We start from the raw sequence: 17,160 nt of genomic DNA, 5'->3' as shown, positions 1-17,160 counted from the left end.
GATGATATGGAGAGAAGAGGTAGGTGGAAGAGGATGCCTTTATTGAAGGCATCGGAGAGGGTGCATCAGGCAACCGACCCCTTATGATGTAGGGATAACGGTTGAAAAGAAGAAGCCTTTGATATTGATAAGGTGAAGGATGATATGGAGAGAAGAGGTAGGTGGAAGAGGATGCCTTTATTGAAGGCATCGGGGAGGGCGCATCAGGCAACCGACCCCTTATAATGTAGGGATAACGGTTGAAAAGAAGAAGACTTTGATATTGATAAGGTGAAGGATGATATGGAGAGAATAGGTTTGGTGAAAGGGGATCGAGTTGTGTTTCAAAATTATGCCGTAAACCTGGACAAGTAAAATCAAGGAAAGAAGGAATGTCTATTCCTACCCCTAATACTTTTTTTTTTAGATCACTAGTAATTTCTTCTTTACTTGCTACCATTTCATGGTTTTGATCGAAGGTATCGGAGAGGGCGCATCAGGCAACCGACCCCTTATAATGTAGGGATAACGGTGGGGAACAAGTCACGTGCTCTTTGTTATAATGGGGAGATTGTATGTATAAAGAAAACATTGACTTTTGCAGTTGAGCGAAATAGATTGAACACAACAAATAAATAATAGCTCAAACTTAGTCAATATTGAAATTCTATATAAAAAAAAAAGGATTAAAGAGTATATGAGAGAGAAACTACTAAACTTCTCAAGAAAAATCTATGGAACTTTGGTATGTTTCCTTCACCAGAACAAATTGAATCCTTTGAGTCCCTTCAATAACGATCTTGACAACAAGAGTCTCCTTGGGGAAAACTGAAAGTCATTACTATCCTCTTGAATGGATCTAAAATAACTTTGATTTTGCGCATGCGCCGGCAACCTTCCATCCTATATAAAGCGGCCGCGAAATTTCTACAATCAGTCAATTCTGTCGCTCGACCAAGATGAACCAGGTAGTGCTACTGAAGATATTCTGTAGTTCTTCTGTTGGTTGTCGTCATATTTCAATTGTGATTTATATTCTTATCTTAGTTATTTATCAGTTTTTCTCGAGCATTTTTAACATCAATCTCCGTGTTAAATTTAGGTCCCAATTCATCTATCTATCTACACTCACACAGGGGAGCGCGCTTACACACACACACACACACACACACATATATATATATATATATATATATATATATATAAATATATATATGTATATATATATACATATATATATACATATAAATATATATATATATATATATATATATATATATATATATATATATATATATATATATATATATATATTTAGTATGAGTATATATCACTCCCACTATCATTGGTCAAATTCGATTTTCTTTACTGAAAAGGAATACAGAAAGTTCACGAAATATTTTTTCAAAGGTTTAAAAAAGCTTATTTGATATATTATTCAATATTTTGAAAATATATATTCGAATAGATTAATTAGGTTCTCGTGTATTTCTTATGAAGATTAATAACGTTTTACAGGTAACCATAGTACTCGTGGTGGCCGTTGCCACTATGGCCCTTGGAGACGTCAGATCACATCATGGTAGTCATGGACTTCATGGTAGCCATGGTCATGTAAGAAGCCATGGTCATGTTGGAAGCCATGGTAGCCATGGTCATGTAGGAAGCCATGGTGTTCATGGTAGCCATGGCCATGTAGGAAGCCATGGTGTCCATGGTAGCCATGGCCATGTAGGAAGACATGGTGTTCATGGTAGCCATGGTCATGTAGGAAGCCATGGTGTTCATGGTAGCCATGGCCATGTAGGAAGCCACGGTGTTCATGGTAGCCATGGCCATGTAGGAAGCCATGGTGTTCATGGTAGCCATGGTCATGTTGGAAGTCATGGTGTTCATGGTAGCCATGGTCATGTTGGAAGCCATGGCCATCGCTCTAACTATGGCCATGAGACATACGAAAATGTAAGTATCTGCATTAAATGCTTTTTCTACTAATTTTTCTCTTAAGAAAAATAGAAAATTCGGATCCCATCTTTTTTATACTGACCAACAAAACCTAAAATCCTCAACGTAATCCCTTTTTGTAAAAACTGAATATATACTCATTAAAATTCCTCCTTTTTCAGCACCCCGCCCACTACAACTACAACTATGTTGTCAACGACGAGTACTCCGGCAACCACTTCGGCCACGAGGAATCCCGACAGGACTACGACACCAAAGGCAAATACTTCGTCCAGCTTCCCGATGGACGCCTCCAGACCGTCACTTACTACGCCGACCAGTCGGGATACCACCCGGAGGTCTCCTACGAAGGCCAAGCCCACTACGGTGCCCATGGACACGGCCCTCACCACGGAGGGCATCATGCCCCTGCACAGTCCTACCACGTACCAAAGCCTTCATATCACTGAGTCCTTCGACTGGTTACCTGTTTATTATTGATGAAAATATATTTATGAAGACATTAAAAAGCGTATTTTTTCTTTGATGGTTTCAAAATATTCCGCAATATTCAAAATTCGAAAATGATTATGTTTGATATTTGAATATAGTTGGGAAAAAAACGTTTTCCTAGGACAGGAGACCGAAACTGAAAGAAGGATAAGCATGGGATGGGGAGTGTTCGTAAACAAAATGAGATTATGAAAAGTAAAATGCAACTTTCTCTAAAAACAAAAGTATTAAATCACATGGTCCTACCAGTACTAACTTATGCATCGGAAACTTGAAGCCTTACTAAAGCCCTAGGTCATAACCTCGTTACACTCAAAGAGCAATGGAAATAATAATAATGGGAATTACGATGAGACATAGATAAGGAGAAAAATGGATACGAGAGAAAACTAAAGTAGAGGATATTCTAATAACATGGCAAGAAAAATAAATGGACATGGGCAAGACATATAATGAGAATGACAGATAAAAGATGGATATTAAGAATAACAGAATGAGTCCCCAGAGATTGCAAAAGAAGCAGGGGAATGAAGAGAATACGACTAATTGACAATCTAAGAAAACTTTTGGGAATAGACTGGCATAGAAAACCTATAAACAGAAGAGAGTGGGAGGACATGTCTGAGGCCTTTGTCTTTGCAGTGGACTACTAATGGCTGATGAGGATAATAATGATGATGATGATGATGATTATAATGAGGAATAATCTCTCGAAGAGAGGATTATTAAGAATGTTTTAAGAGCCTAAAATCATTATGATGTTATAAATAGTAATAGTATTCATTTTTATTACTATTATCATTATGTTCTTGTTATGTAAACGCTCATTCTTATACTCGTAAATGCCGGTAATGTGAATTCCGGTGAATTTGAGGTACCAGATACAAAACCTAATGCCCACCATGAAACTCAATGCGTTGTGTTTTGATGTTACGTCTCTGGGAGCGGGCAATTAGGTTGTAACTGAGAGGCGAGGTGAATGCAACTAAACATTATCAAACAATCATCGAGTTTATATACAGCGACTTGCGAGGAAGAACGCCAGAAATATCCAAACCTGATAAAGCTTGTGGTAGCATGATAGCACAAGTTGGTCTATCAACAATGCAGGAAAGAGCGAGTGATAATATGAAAAATCAAAACCGTTGGTAATGTAACGTCAGCAACGAGAAACTTTGAGTAATATTTGATGCTTCCAAACGATAATATGAGGTCCTCGTAACCTTGAATGGGGATCGCAAATCCGTTGGCAGCTACTATGTGGACGTCAGCAGATCTAGACAGATTACGTCGTGTCCTGGCGAGTGGCCTTGGCAGGAGAGAATGGCAAGCACTAGAGTTTATCAAAAATCGCAAGCCCGTGCCTGTATCATGTAAAAAGAAAATATTAGTGATGGCCAACTTACAAATATTTTGGCCACTGATAACCCTTCGAATATTTCTTCGCAGCAGCCCCAAATCTTGAGTGATAGTAGCATAACTGCGGCCAATTGGCATCAGTAAGTGGGTGTAGTGTAGTGGTTGTTGGTTGGGGCGTGAGCGAGGGGGGATGGTGGGAAGTTTTTTTATTGCTCTGGCATATCACGTGGTGGCCAACTGTCTCCTACCGCATTCACCTCAGCTTCGGTCGGTGTTGAATAGTTGTCCTCTTCATCATGAGTGGAGTCAATGATGAAGGTTTTGAAGGTGGTGAAGTGGCTGTCCATAAGAGCTTCGACTTTGGTCATCAGATCCTTCATGAGCAAAATATCGACATCGGGTATGGCAGTGCGTACAGGTTCGGGTAAGCGTCGTACCCAAAGGGCACGAAGTAGGTTCACCTCACAATGAGACCCATCTGTGGCAGCTTGCACGAGAGCGTTAATGGTCATTTCCCCGAGGGCGAGCAACACCTTTTGGTTTCCCAACGTTTGTTGAGTAAGCTGAAAAGTTTGGCTATACAGGCGGCTCGCGATGGCGACTACTCCTCCAGGAGGCATTTTTTTGAGAGTGTCGTACACTATTGGGTATCCCCTTGCTCACAAAGCTAATCGGAGATTTCCGGGAAGTGTCCTAGGGGATCGCTGCAAGAACATAATCTGCTTAGGTTCTTGACTGAGTCATGCCCTTGATGCAAAACTGGACTTCAGTGCGGTGGAACCAGGCAAACACTTCTCTGCTGGCAAAGGGCTGCAGTTTCATTGAGGTGACGTTTTCTGAAGAGGTAGGTTCAGTGGCCCGCATTTTCAAACGTGGGGCATTGGAGTGAGGGGGAAGGCGGGAGGGAGCGGACACTCCGCTGGTCATCAATATGCAAGCGGGCAGTTAAGTTGTAACTGAAAAGGGAGGTGAATGTAACTTAACTTTATTAAACAATCATCAAGCTTATATACAACGACTTGTGAGAAAGAACGTCATTCAAACATGATAAAACTTGTGCTAGCATGATAACACAAGTTGGTCTATCTACAGTGTAGGGAAGAGTGAGTGATAAGATAAAAATAAAAATGTTACAGTGTACGAGCGCGTATGAAACACGTGCAGTACACGTGATAAAAATTTATTGTGGAAAAAAAAAACACGCAACTTGTTAAATTTGAAAGGTTTTTGAAGAGTGGTGTGACGTCATTTGAAATGAGTCTCACCTCCGAAATTAAATTTTATCTTAGTTAATAGGGATTTTTTCTATTACAAAGACTTAATGAGAAGAATTTTGGAACTAGGTTCGGATTGCGTGACAGTATAAAAACTCGAACAAAAGGGTTTATAAAAGCGGGAAGATGGTGCAAAATAACACACAATCATGTCTTTGATCACTCTACTGTACACTCATCCACAAACGATAAGTTCCCTTCGGTTCCTGAATGTGAACTTCATTACTACCTTCTCTCGTAGCTTCTGTTTTCCATTTTTCATTGTTCGTATTTTTGTTGGAGGCTGAGCAATGGCTGCATCTGGAGTTGAGATCGTACTGCTTAAGAATTATTGGGTCCTTTGACTGGTCAGACAGTACTATACTGGATCCCTGTCTCTGGTTATGACTCATGTTTCCTTTGCCTACATCATCATCAGCAGCATCATCTCCTACGGCTATTGACGCAAAAGCCCTCGATTAGATTTCGCCAGTCGTCTCTATCTTGAGCTTATAATTTAATACTTCTCCAATCATCATCTACTTTGCACTTCATAATCCTCAGCCATGTAGGCTTGGGCCTTCCAACTCTTTTAATGCCCTGTGAAGCACAGCTGAAGGTTTAGTGAACTAATCTCTCTTGGGAAGTGCGAAGAGTATGCCTAAACCATCTCCATCTACCCCTCGTAATGATCTCATCCACATATGGCACTCAAGTAATCTCTTATAGTTTAATTTCTAATCCTATCCTGCCATTTAACTCCCAATATCCTTCTTTCTGAGGTCTTTGTTCTCAAATCTACTAAATCTATTAGAGATTGTTTCATTATCATAGTATGACTCATGTCCATAGAGTAACACCGATCTCACTAAACTGATATATAGTCAGATTTTTATAAGTAATTTCAGGTGATTTGAATTCCAAATATTACTTAACCTAGCTATTGTCTGATTTGCTTTCTTCAATCTTTCAGTAAACTCTAATTCTAAAGATCCTATATTGGAGATCATAGTTCCTAAATGCTTAAATGATTCTACCTCATTAATCCTTTCTCTTTCCAATGATATTTTATCTTCCATTGCATACTCCGTTCTCATCTTCAATCAAACCTCGTGTGATATTCCATGCATTCTGGTAAGCAAGCATTGCAAATCCTGTGGTGTTCTGCTAACAAGGACAGCATCCTCAGCATATTCTAGGTCTGCTAAATTCCTATCACCAATCCAGTCCAGTCCTTCACCATCTCCAACTGTTCAACATAGGTGACAACACATTCCCCTGTAGTACTCCGTTGTTCACTGGAAATCCATTTGATAAGACTCCATTAATATTAACTTTGTACTTGCTATGCTCATGAACAGACTTAATCAAATCCACATATTTAAGAAGAATTTCATAATAACGCAGGACTCTCGGCAAAATTGGTATGTGCATGCAATCAAAGGCTTTTTCATAGTCCACAAAGGCCATAAAAAGTGGATTTCTATATTCTACGCATTGCTGCACATGTCCTAAAATGAAAAAATAATCAGTGTAACTTCTACCTTTTCTAAATCCTGCTTGTTCATTACCCAGTTTTTCGTCAATCTTTCTCTCCAGTCTCTTTAGAATAAGCATACCATATATTTTCATAACAACTGACGTAAGTGTGATGCCTCTGTAATCATCGCAATCAGTAAGGTCTCCCTTTTCTTGCCATTTTCACCAACACTCCTAAATACCATTCATCGTATTTTTGCCTCTTCATGCCACATTCTACAAAATAATCTTGTAAGTAGTCTGGAAGTCACTCTATTTTCGGCCAGTATCATCTCGGCAGTTATTCCATCGTATCCAAGGACTTTCCATATCTTTAGTGTTTTGAGGATAACTTCGACTTCAAACACACTGAATTCATTCATGGGTACATCAAGGTCTTCATCAGCTTCAGGTATATCAATCAAATTATTACCTTCATATATCCTATTCATGACCTTACTAAAGTGTTCCATCTAACGTTGTCTTTCTTCGTCTTCTGTTGTTATAATAGATCCATCTTTCTTTTTGATGGGTATATGCTTATTTTTCTTTGCCCCAGTAGAGATTTCATTAATAATTTTATGATTAATAATTCTATGAATAATTCTTACACTATAGCCACTTCCTGAATTCATAACTATGTTACCCTCGTCTGCTTTACTGTCTAAATAGCTAACACATACACCAAATAGTCTGTCCTATTCTTACCACATTCTCCTGTCCTCATACACCTAACAACACTGAGATTCCCAAACAATTCTTCTTTCCTCAAGGGTTCAACTACTGCAATGTAATTGTTCAGTTGCTACTTTCCTCTTGGTAAAGGTAGAAGAGACTCTTTAGCTATGGTAAGCAGCTCTTTTAGGAGAAGGACACTCCAAAATCAAACCATTATTCTCTAGTCTTGGGTAGTGCCATAGCCTCTGTACCATGGTCTTCCACTTTCTTGGGGTAGAGTTTTTTGCTTGAGAGTTAAACTCGGGAACAATATTCGTATCATATTTCCCTTCCTTAGTTTCTTTGAAGTTTTCATAATTTATATATAAAAGATCTATTTTGATTTTACAGTTCTTGAGATGTTCTATAATTGCTCATTGTTTCTCTTGTATTTTATTTGTTTACTTTTTTCATTCCCTCACTGGTCTATCTTTCCCTGTTGAAACCTGTGGATTTATAGCATCCTGATTTTCCAGGATGCTTAGAAATAATAATAATAATAATAATAATAATAATAATAATAATAATAATAATAATAATGATAATAATAATAATAATAATAATAATAATAGCCAAATCCTTCTCTCCCTCAGCTTCAACTTCCTTTTTTCGTTTATGGGGAAAATACAAAATTTTTGCCCTTTTAAATATAAAAAAATGATTGCGAATATTAAGATATTTTTGTAAAACTGATGCGGAAGGTGAAGTTCATGAGAATGTCTTTGCTTGTGGGAGATTGAACTGTCAATCATACTCAGAGCTAATTATAGAATGGCTAATGTGACCTTTGACCTTTGACCCAATCATTCTCAAAATCTAGTCAAATTGTCCTTGGATCGTGGCCAATCATTCCACCAAATTTCACGAGATTCGGTCAAATAGTTTTTGAGTTATGCGAATCACAAACACACAGACAGACATGCAAATAATAAATAAACGCTTATCAAAACATATCCTTCGCAACGAAGTTACATTTGCTCAGCAGAGAGAAATCTATAAAACTTCACTAAAACAAATAAAATCCATCGATTCCCTTTTACATTGATTTTGACTCTCAGATTCACCTTGGGGAAACCTGAAAGTCATTTCGACCCTCTTGAATGGGTTTGAAATAGCTCTGATTCTGCGCATGCGCAAACAACCTCCCATCCTATATAAATGCGGCCGTCAAATTTCCACAATCAGTCAATTCTGTCGCTCGACCAAGATGAACCAGGTAGTGCTACTGAAGACATAGTTCTTCTGTTGGTTCCCACATTATTTCAATTGCGATTTATATTCTTATCTCAGGTTTTATTGACTTTTCTCGTTAAGTTTTACATATTTCTCTCTGAACTAATTTTAGGTCCCCATTCATATATACTGTATATATATATATATATATATATATATATATATATATATATATATATATATATATACATACTGTATATATATATATATATATATATATATATATATACTGTATATACATATATCTATGTATATATACAGTATATACATATTAATTTATGAATATATATACAGTATATACATATTAATTTATGAATATATATAAATATATATACATATATATATATATATATATATATATATATATATGTATATATATATAGATATAGATATATATATATATATATATATATATATATATATATATATACATATATATATATATATGTGTGTATATATATATATATATATATATATATATATATATATATAGATATATAGATATATATCTATATATATACCTTTATCACTGAACCCATTGGATTTTTCTTTTACCGAAAATTGATTCAAAAAGTTTTTTCATTGTACAACGCATATGAAGATTAATAATAATTTCCAGGTAACCTTACTCCTCGTTGTGGCCGTGGCCACTGTTGTCTTCGGAGACGTCAGATTACATCATGGTAGTCATGGTCATGTTGGAAGCCACGGTGTTCATGGTAGCCATGGTCATGTTGGAAGCCACGGTGTTCATGGTAGCCATGGTCATGTTGGAAGCCACGGCATTCATGGTAGCCATGGGCATGTTGGAAGCCATGGTCATGTTGGAAGCCACGGTGTTCATGGTAGCCATGGACATGTTGGAAGCCATGGTCATGCTGGAAGCCACGGTGTTCATGGTAGCCATGGACATGTTGGAAGCCATGGTCATGCTGGAAGCCACGGTGTTCATGGTAGCCATGCTCACGTTGGAAGCCATGGCCATGTTGGAAGCCACGGTGTTCATGGTAGCCATGGACATGTTGGAAGCCACGGCGTTCATGGTAGTCATGGTCATGTTGGAAGCCACGGGCATCATGGAAGCCATGGTCATCGCTCTAACTACGGCCACGAGACATACGAAAATGTAAGCATTAGCTTTTGCTGCTTTTCTCTAAAAATTTCGATTCTAATATCTTTTTATATACTGACCAACAAAATCTAAAATCCTCAACGTAATCCCTTTTTGCAAAATGTAAATAAATACTCATTAACATTCTTCCCTTTTCCAGCATCCCGCCCACTACAACTACAACTATGTTGTCAACGACGAGTACTCCGGCAACCACTTCGGCCACGAGGAATCCCGACAGGACTACGACACCAAAGGCAAATACTTCGTCCATCTTCCCGACGGACGCCTCCAGACCGTCACTTACTACGCCGACCAGTCGGGATACCACCCGGAGGTCTCCTACGAAGGCCAAGCCCACTACGGTGCCCATGGACACGGCCCTCACCACGGAGGGCATCATGCCCCTGCACAGTCCTACCACGTACCAAAGCCTTCATATCACTGAGTCCGTCGATTGGTTACCTGTTTATTATTGATGAAAATATATTTATGAAGACATTAAAAGGCGTATTTTTCCTTTCATGTTTTCAATATATTCAGCAATATTCAAAATTCGAAAATGATTATGTTTTATATTTGAATAATGTTGGGAATAAATGTTTCCCTAGGACAGGAGACCGAAATTAAAAATAGGATAAGCATATGATGGAGAACTTTTGGTAAATAAAATGAGATTATGAAACGTAAAATGCCATTTTCTCTAAAAATGAAAATTATAAACAGATGGTCCTACCAATAATAACTTATGCATCGGAAACTTGGAGCCTTACTAAAACGTTAGAACATAAGCTAGTTACAACTCAAAGAGATATGGAAAGAATAATGATGGGAATAACAATTAGAGAGAGAAAAAGAGTAGCCTGGATACGAGAGCAAACTAAAGTAAAGGATATTCTAATATGTAAGAAAATGAAGTGGACGTGGGCAGGACATATAATGATAATGACAAATAGTAGATGAACACCAAGCATAACAGGGGTAGGAAGAGAAGACGATTGAGTGGCGAGCTAAGAAAATTTGCAGGTATAGACTGGCGTAGAAAGATTGTAAATAGACGAAAGTGGATGGACATGTCTGAGGTCTTTGTCCCGCACTGGGCCCTTAACGGATGATGATGATGAGGAATAACATCTCAAAAGGATGTTATCATGGTTGTTTTAGGAGCTTTAAATCATTACGGTGTTGTACCAACCGTGTGTCACACGATCGTACATAATTCATTTTGTATATATTATGCTTGTATCTTCGCTCTTCCCTCGCACTAAAAAGAACCAGAATAAACATGTCTGCGTTTTTCCTCTGTAACATTGTCTGTTTTTCGAACATGAAATTTCCTATTGCCTTGAGGTTTTGTATATAAAGGAGAGTGTTCTATAATAATTTACTCAATTGCTTTCAACCTGCCTTTGAGACACAACCTTCTCTCGGCTCGTCACAGTGTTATTAGTAGTAATAGTATTCATCTTTATCATTATTATCCTGTTCTTGTTATGTAAACGCTCAGTCGTATAAATGCTAGTAATGTGAATTTGATACACCGGATACAAAAGCTAATTTTCACCATGGAAATCAATGCATTGTGTTTTAGTGTGACGTCATATGAATTCATTTCGGGAAAAGTCACACCGCCTGTTAAATATGGAAGGTTCTCGAAGAAGGATATGACGTCATTTGAAATGAGTCTAACTTTCTAAATTATATTGTATTTTAGTTAATATTGATTTCTTTTAGAAACTATTTTCATCAAATGAATAGAAATGGATTTGGCTACTTCCTATAATATTATGAAAACATAGAATTCTTTTACAAAGATCCTTTACAAGAAACATTTTAGAACTACTATCGTTTCCAGAGGCCGTGTAATAGTGTTTTTCCCAAATATCTAACAAACCGGCTTATGAATTTCCATGAAACTACAGCAATGAATGTTTCAAACATTGGCCTAATTTTTGGTAGTACAATGAATTGACAGATGTGCTTAATTAAACCGTTTACTCTTGGAAAAAAGAGGAACATCTTCCCTTCCTTCAGAGCGTTTCGAAGAAGTGTTACTTAATCACGTAACTGTGACGCAGAGGTTCCCCCAACCCTCCTTGGTGTTTACACCTATGGCTATCCTACTACTCCCCCCCCCCCTTCCTTCTTGCCTTCTTTCCTTCATTCCCATTGTTATTAGGCTACTGAGTAAATCCCTGTTAGTAAAGACTGTGTACTGCACATATAAAATGAGCCGGAAGAGCAATAAAATGTTTTATGGTGGTAGATAATGATTAGATGGTTAACACATATTATCAAACATAATAGAAGAGGTTTAAAACAGGGGTGTGTAATCGCACTGAGAGATATTCTACTCGGACTCCTACAAATTTTAGATTTGCGACTAAAAAATAAAATAAAACAGAAAAATTAAATAAAAACATTAGTAGATATAGAAAAAAAAATTTTCCTTGAGAGTGATGATGAGTAAAATGTATAAGAGTCCATTTCTTGTTTTTTTTTTTTTTCTTTTTTCATCCCTCATAAATCTATGGTTCCCAGCAATTGGTGATAACATTATTTTGGAAAAGCAAAGCTAATGAATACTTTGATACGAGTATATCGGCTTGGCATGTAGACAATGTCAATGGATTTCTCAAAGTAAGGTTGATTGGTTCATTAATTGAAGTCTGGTATAATTCCAGTGACAAAGTCGCAATGATATTTGTCACATACCTTTTAAGTAACAAAAATAGGTACTGGTACTTATAACATAAATAAAAATATAAAACTATAGGTTGAAATATAATAAATCTTATGTATGTATGAACACACACACATATATATATATATATATTATATACATACATATATATATATATATATATATATATATATATATATATATATATATATATATGATTTCAAAATTTATCAAATGGCCGATGTCAATGCCCTTATATGAAACATCTTTTAGAAGTCTACCTTCTAAGGAATTCAAGCTACTCTCTCTGGTGAAATTGATATGATAAATTATATCAAACAATGCTCTCTGTCATTTTCTTCCTGGCAATTGATGTATCGAGTACCCTGTGTTGTATGGAAGAATGAGTCCTACGGCTTAACCTAAAGAAAACTATATTTCTATTGCTTTACCAACACTCGCTTGAAGTGCGAAGTGTAGGGTTAGCATGGCTTCTTTCTTCTCCTGTCATAAGTCTCATTCTTGATCTTCAATGTGACTGGGTAAGATATAAAACGTTGGTCTTGTGTTTAGGTAAAGTCTAAAGTCACGAATCACATTACCAGGTATGCTGAACTTTTACTGACAAAGAATTTCGTATTGCTTGGGGTAGGTCATATGACAATTATCTATGGAGTTAAACAAGCGTTTAACAATTCGGGGGATGGGAGGTACAGGGGAAGAAACGTTATAACAACGTCACTGAGGGACGTCATCACTTTTGCGAATGTGTGGGTGGCTAAGACTGGCTTTAGCCTCATTTTCTTAAGTAAAAAAGTTAATGAAACGTAATTGGCAATGCACAGTATTTCCCAAAATTAAGCCATTGTATGAAGCACTCCCTGCTTTGATATCATGGAAATCCATCAGTTGTTTTAGGAGTTATTCAAAAAAAAAAAAAAAAAAAAAAAAAAAAAAAAAAAAAAAACCACTATTACATGGCCTCTGGAAACGATAGTAGGTTCGGATTGCGTGACAGTATGAAAACTCGAAACTAAGGGAATATAAGCAGGAAGATGGTGCAAAATAACTCTCAATCTTGCCTTTGGTCACTCTACTGTATAGTCATCCACGAGTGAATGGTTCCCTTCGATTCCTGAATGTTAAACTAATTATTACCTTTGCTCTCAATTAGCCCAAAGCTCGATAACTACTAGAAGTGTTTAAATCTATAACAATATCAAGTGTAAGTGTATAGATCAATGATTTTGTCACTAGGTCTTTTCCTGTAAAAGCACAAGTATAGCAGGAATTACTAGTAATTGATATCATTGAATACTCTGTACAATGGATTTTTTTGTCACTCGGTCTATCACGAAGTCTATCCTTTTACATAACCTTCTGTTAACGTCATTTTAAGTTTAATCTATCGATCGAAACCAATTATATGAGATAAAGCCTAAAAGCCTAAAAGCAGCACCTGAATGTCATTGGTATCAAAATATAAAAAAAGTACTATTGAGATGTCTCCGAATTTAGTACAAACTTCTGTTACCTCAGAAGTGTAGGAATCTGTCGATCGAAACCGATTATAAAATCTATTAGCCCTAATAACTAAATATGGATTTCCCAATTGGCAACTTATACGGTAGAATTGACATGATCCAATAAATGTAATTTTTCAAAAGCTTCAGCTTGCCAAATATCACTTGAGGCTCTGCGCTTAGAAGGAGACGAAAACGCAACAAACTAATAAACAAACAAAAAAAGCCATGAAATGAGGTCAAAGCTCAGCAATAGGAAAGTATTGAAATGTATTATTATTTGAAATGCTTTAGTAAATTTCAGTAAAAAAAACAATGTATCCTTACTTATATTGAAGAATAGCAAAATTTAAGGTCTCAATATTCTTTATTAAATATTGCTGAAATTTGGCTTCATTTTCTGAATTCATAATAATAATAATAATAATAATAATAATAATTATTATTATTATTATCATTATTATTATAACAATAAAAATAATGATTTAGAATATTATTACATTATCATTGCTATTGTCATCATTCTCACCATTCACTTTGTCAGTCCATTCAGTTTTTAGCACTATTGGTTACATGTTAATAATAATAATAATAATAATAATAATAATAATAATGTAAAATATTATTACCTAGAACGGGCACTAGGTAGCGAGCATACCCTCGCCAATGCCATATTTGTTACCATGAAAACAAGTTTCACGCAAACCGGACAATAATTGACTACGATATAGCAAAGAGACGTTTTTGACCTTTTAATTACCTTGCCTTGACCTTTGACCCAATTACTCCCAAAATCTATTAAAATTCTCTTTGGATTATGGTCAATCATTCCAGCAAATTTCATGTAAATCGGTCAAATAGTTTTTGAGTTATGCGAATCACAAACATAGACATACAGACGGAGACACAAATACATAAATACACACCTATCAAAAGATATCCTTCGTAACGAAGTTGGCGAAGGTAATAATACAAACAACAAACTCAACAATAATAATAATAATAATGATAATAATAATAATAATGATAATAAAGAACAACAACAACAACAACACAAAACGAAAACAACAATAAAAATAATAACATCAATGAGAATAACAATAAAGTACTACAATAATCTATCAATCTCTCCCATACACTCTGTCTGTTAGTCCCTTCAATTAATCATTAATAATAATAATAATAATAATAATAATAATCTACTAGTAGTAATGTCATTCATTCTCGCCTACTACCCCTCTGTCTATGTCACTGTCAGTTCAGTCATTTTAATGTTTGTACAAACAGCGTGTGTTTATTCAAATCAAAAGTTAACACTTACTCAACATGAAGAAAGGCCATAAAAGCTGGATACAATAAACAAATTTGCATTTTCTTGCTAACTCGAGGGTCCAGGGCATTCTAATCATCACCAAAATAACGGCCAGACATTAATATACATGTTGTAAGTACTTCCTTAACAACAAAGTACCAAATAACCGGTGAAATAACACGAAAATTATGAACAACTTCTGCTAGAACTAACACAAACACGTGTAGCAAGGCACTAATACAAGAGTGAGCTCCCTACCGGGCTGTGATTGGCGGAGAAATGGGCAGAGCCTATACTCGCCTCCTGATTGGCCACTTACTCTCCCAGCCAGTGACGTCATCACCCGCCCATTACCCATAATACATCGGTTACAGCTGAAATAATATATGATAATCCGAACAACAGATGTTATAAACACATGATTTGCTAAGCATTGGGAAACTCCCATTTTGGAAGGCGTGGTAAACATGTGGTGTACCGCCAGGTTGGTGAAATAATTAGACCATTTAGTAAACAAGATAGTTATCAGGACGAGTTGTTTTAAATAAATCTCCCTCGAATATAAATGTATTTTTTTTATGACCAATAAACTTCCATTATTAGATAATCAATTTCAACATTTGTACCGAGAATAAGTTGCTAAGCATTATGAAAGGCTTCATAATTTACCTAAGTGAGGAAGTATATACAAAAATTAACACTGCGAAGGAGGAAAAATATATTTCGAAATTGTACTTAGAAATATATACTAGCAAATCTAAAATCAATACATTTTAGTAAAGAGAAGGGCGAACTATATGGCGAACTAAAGATTTTTTGGACATTACTAGGGTGAAGGCAATATATTAATTTTTACAAAACCAAAATAAATCAACTTAACAACACAAAAAAAGTATCTATTAAACACTTATTGATTTAAGTATATGTAATTCAATGGATATTTAAATAAATATCAATCTTCATTAAATTAAAGGGTTTTTTTTTATTTGCTCATTTGAAAGAAATCTATGGAACTTTAGTTGGATTTCCTTCAACAAAACAAATAAAACACATAAAATTCCTTTTACATCGACTTTGACCACAATAATCACCTTAGGGAAACATGAAAGTCATTATGACACTTTTGAATGGGTTTAAAATAACCCCAATTCTACGCATGCGCAAACAACATTACATCGTATATAAATGCGGCCGTCACATGTCTACAATCAGTCAATTCTTTTGCTCGACCAAGATGAACCAGGTACTGTAGTGCTACTGAAGACATAGATCTTCTATTAGCTGTCACCATATTTTAATAGTGATTTATATTCTTATGTTAAATCTATATAGACTTTTCTCATTCAATTTTATTACGTAGTATATATCTAAGTCAATTTTGGGTCTCAATTCACCTATGTCTATATACAAATATATATGTATAAATACAGTACATACATATATTATATTATATATATACATATATATATATATATATATATATATATATATATATATATGTATACATATATATTCGGTTAAATACATACATATATATATATATATATATATATATGTGTGTGTGTGTGTGTATACATATATATACAATATATATATATATAATTATATATATATAGTATATATTATATATATGCATATTTATATATATATATATACATATATGTATATACATATATATATATACATATATATTCATTTATGTTTATATATGAGTATATATATCCGTTCCTTTATCACTGCATCCACTCGATTTTGTTACTAAAAATTATTACAGTAAGTTATTTTCTTGTAAAATGCAGTTTTATGTCAAGAAAAATTATTATTTATTATAATGTTCAGTATTTTTAAAATATATAACCCAATAATTCTATAAGTTCTCATTTATCTCTTTTCTAATTATTTACAGGAAATAATTATTAGTGATTTGCATGTAAAGATTAATAACGTTTTCCAGGTAACCTTAGTTCTCGTGATGGCCGTGGCCACTATGGCCCTCGGAGACGTCAAATTACATC

At 35.3% G+C, this 17,160-nt stretch overlaps 2 protein-coding genes across 2 annotated transcripts; both read left to right on the top strand.

Annotated features, from left to right (window-relative positions):
* Nucleotides 1-930: 930 nt before the first annotated feature.
* Nucleotides 931-2,428, top strand: LOC137656118 (pro-resilin-like). The gene is made up of 3 exons (XM_068390292.1): nucleotides 931-947; nucleotides 1,498-1,941; nucleotides 2,106-2,428. The coding sequence occupies exons 1-3, from the start codon at nucleotides 939-941 to the stop codon at nucleotides 2,391-2,393; spliced, it is 741 nt and encodes a 246-aa protein (XP_068246393.1). The 5' UTR covers nucleotides 931-938; the 3' UTR covers nucleotides 2,394-2,428.
* A 6,998-nt stretch (nucleotides 2,429-9,426) lies between these two features.
* Nucleotides 9,427-10,121, top strand: LOC137656117 (salivary glue protein Sgs-3-like). The gene is made up of 2 exons (XM_068390291.1): nucleotides 9,427-9,642; nucleotides 9,788-10,121. The coding sequence occupies exons 1-2, from the start codon at nucleotides 9,428-9,430 to the stop codon at nucleotides 10,104-10,106; spliced, it is 534 nt and encodes a 177-aa protein (XP_068246392.1). The 5' UTR covers nucleotide 9,427; the 3' UTR covers nucleotides 10,107-10,121.
* Nucleotides 10,122-17,160: the final 7,039 nt, after the last annotated feature.

Source organism: Palaemon carinicauda, chromosome 17 (genome assembly GCF_036898095.1).
Source record: "Palaemon carinicauda isolate YSFRI2023 chromosome 17, ASM3689809v2, whole genome shotgun sequence".
NCBI lineage: Eukaryota > Metazoa > Arthropoda > Malacostraca > Decapoda > Palaemonidae > Palaemon > Palaemon carinicauda.
Note: the sequence above shows the minus strand (reverse complement) of the source record. Positions and strands in the feature narration are given on the sequence as shown.

Coding starts and splice junctions, on each gene's coding strand:
- LOC137656118 (XM_068390292.1), top strand. Junction 1,942..2,105: donor GCCATGAGACATACGAAAAT/GTAAGTATCTGC, acceptor CTCCTTTTTCAG/CACCCCGCCCACTACAACTA.
- LOC137656117 (XM_068390291.1), top strand. CDS start 9,428: ATGTTGGAAGCCATGGTCATGCTGGAAGCCACGGTGTTCATGGTAGCC. Junction 9,643..9,787: donor GCCACGAGACATACGAAAAT/GTAAGCATTAGC, acceptor TCCCTTTTCCAG/CATCCCGCCCACTACAACTA.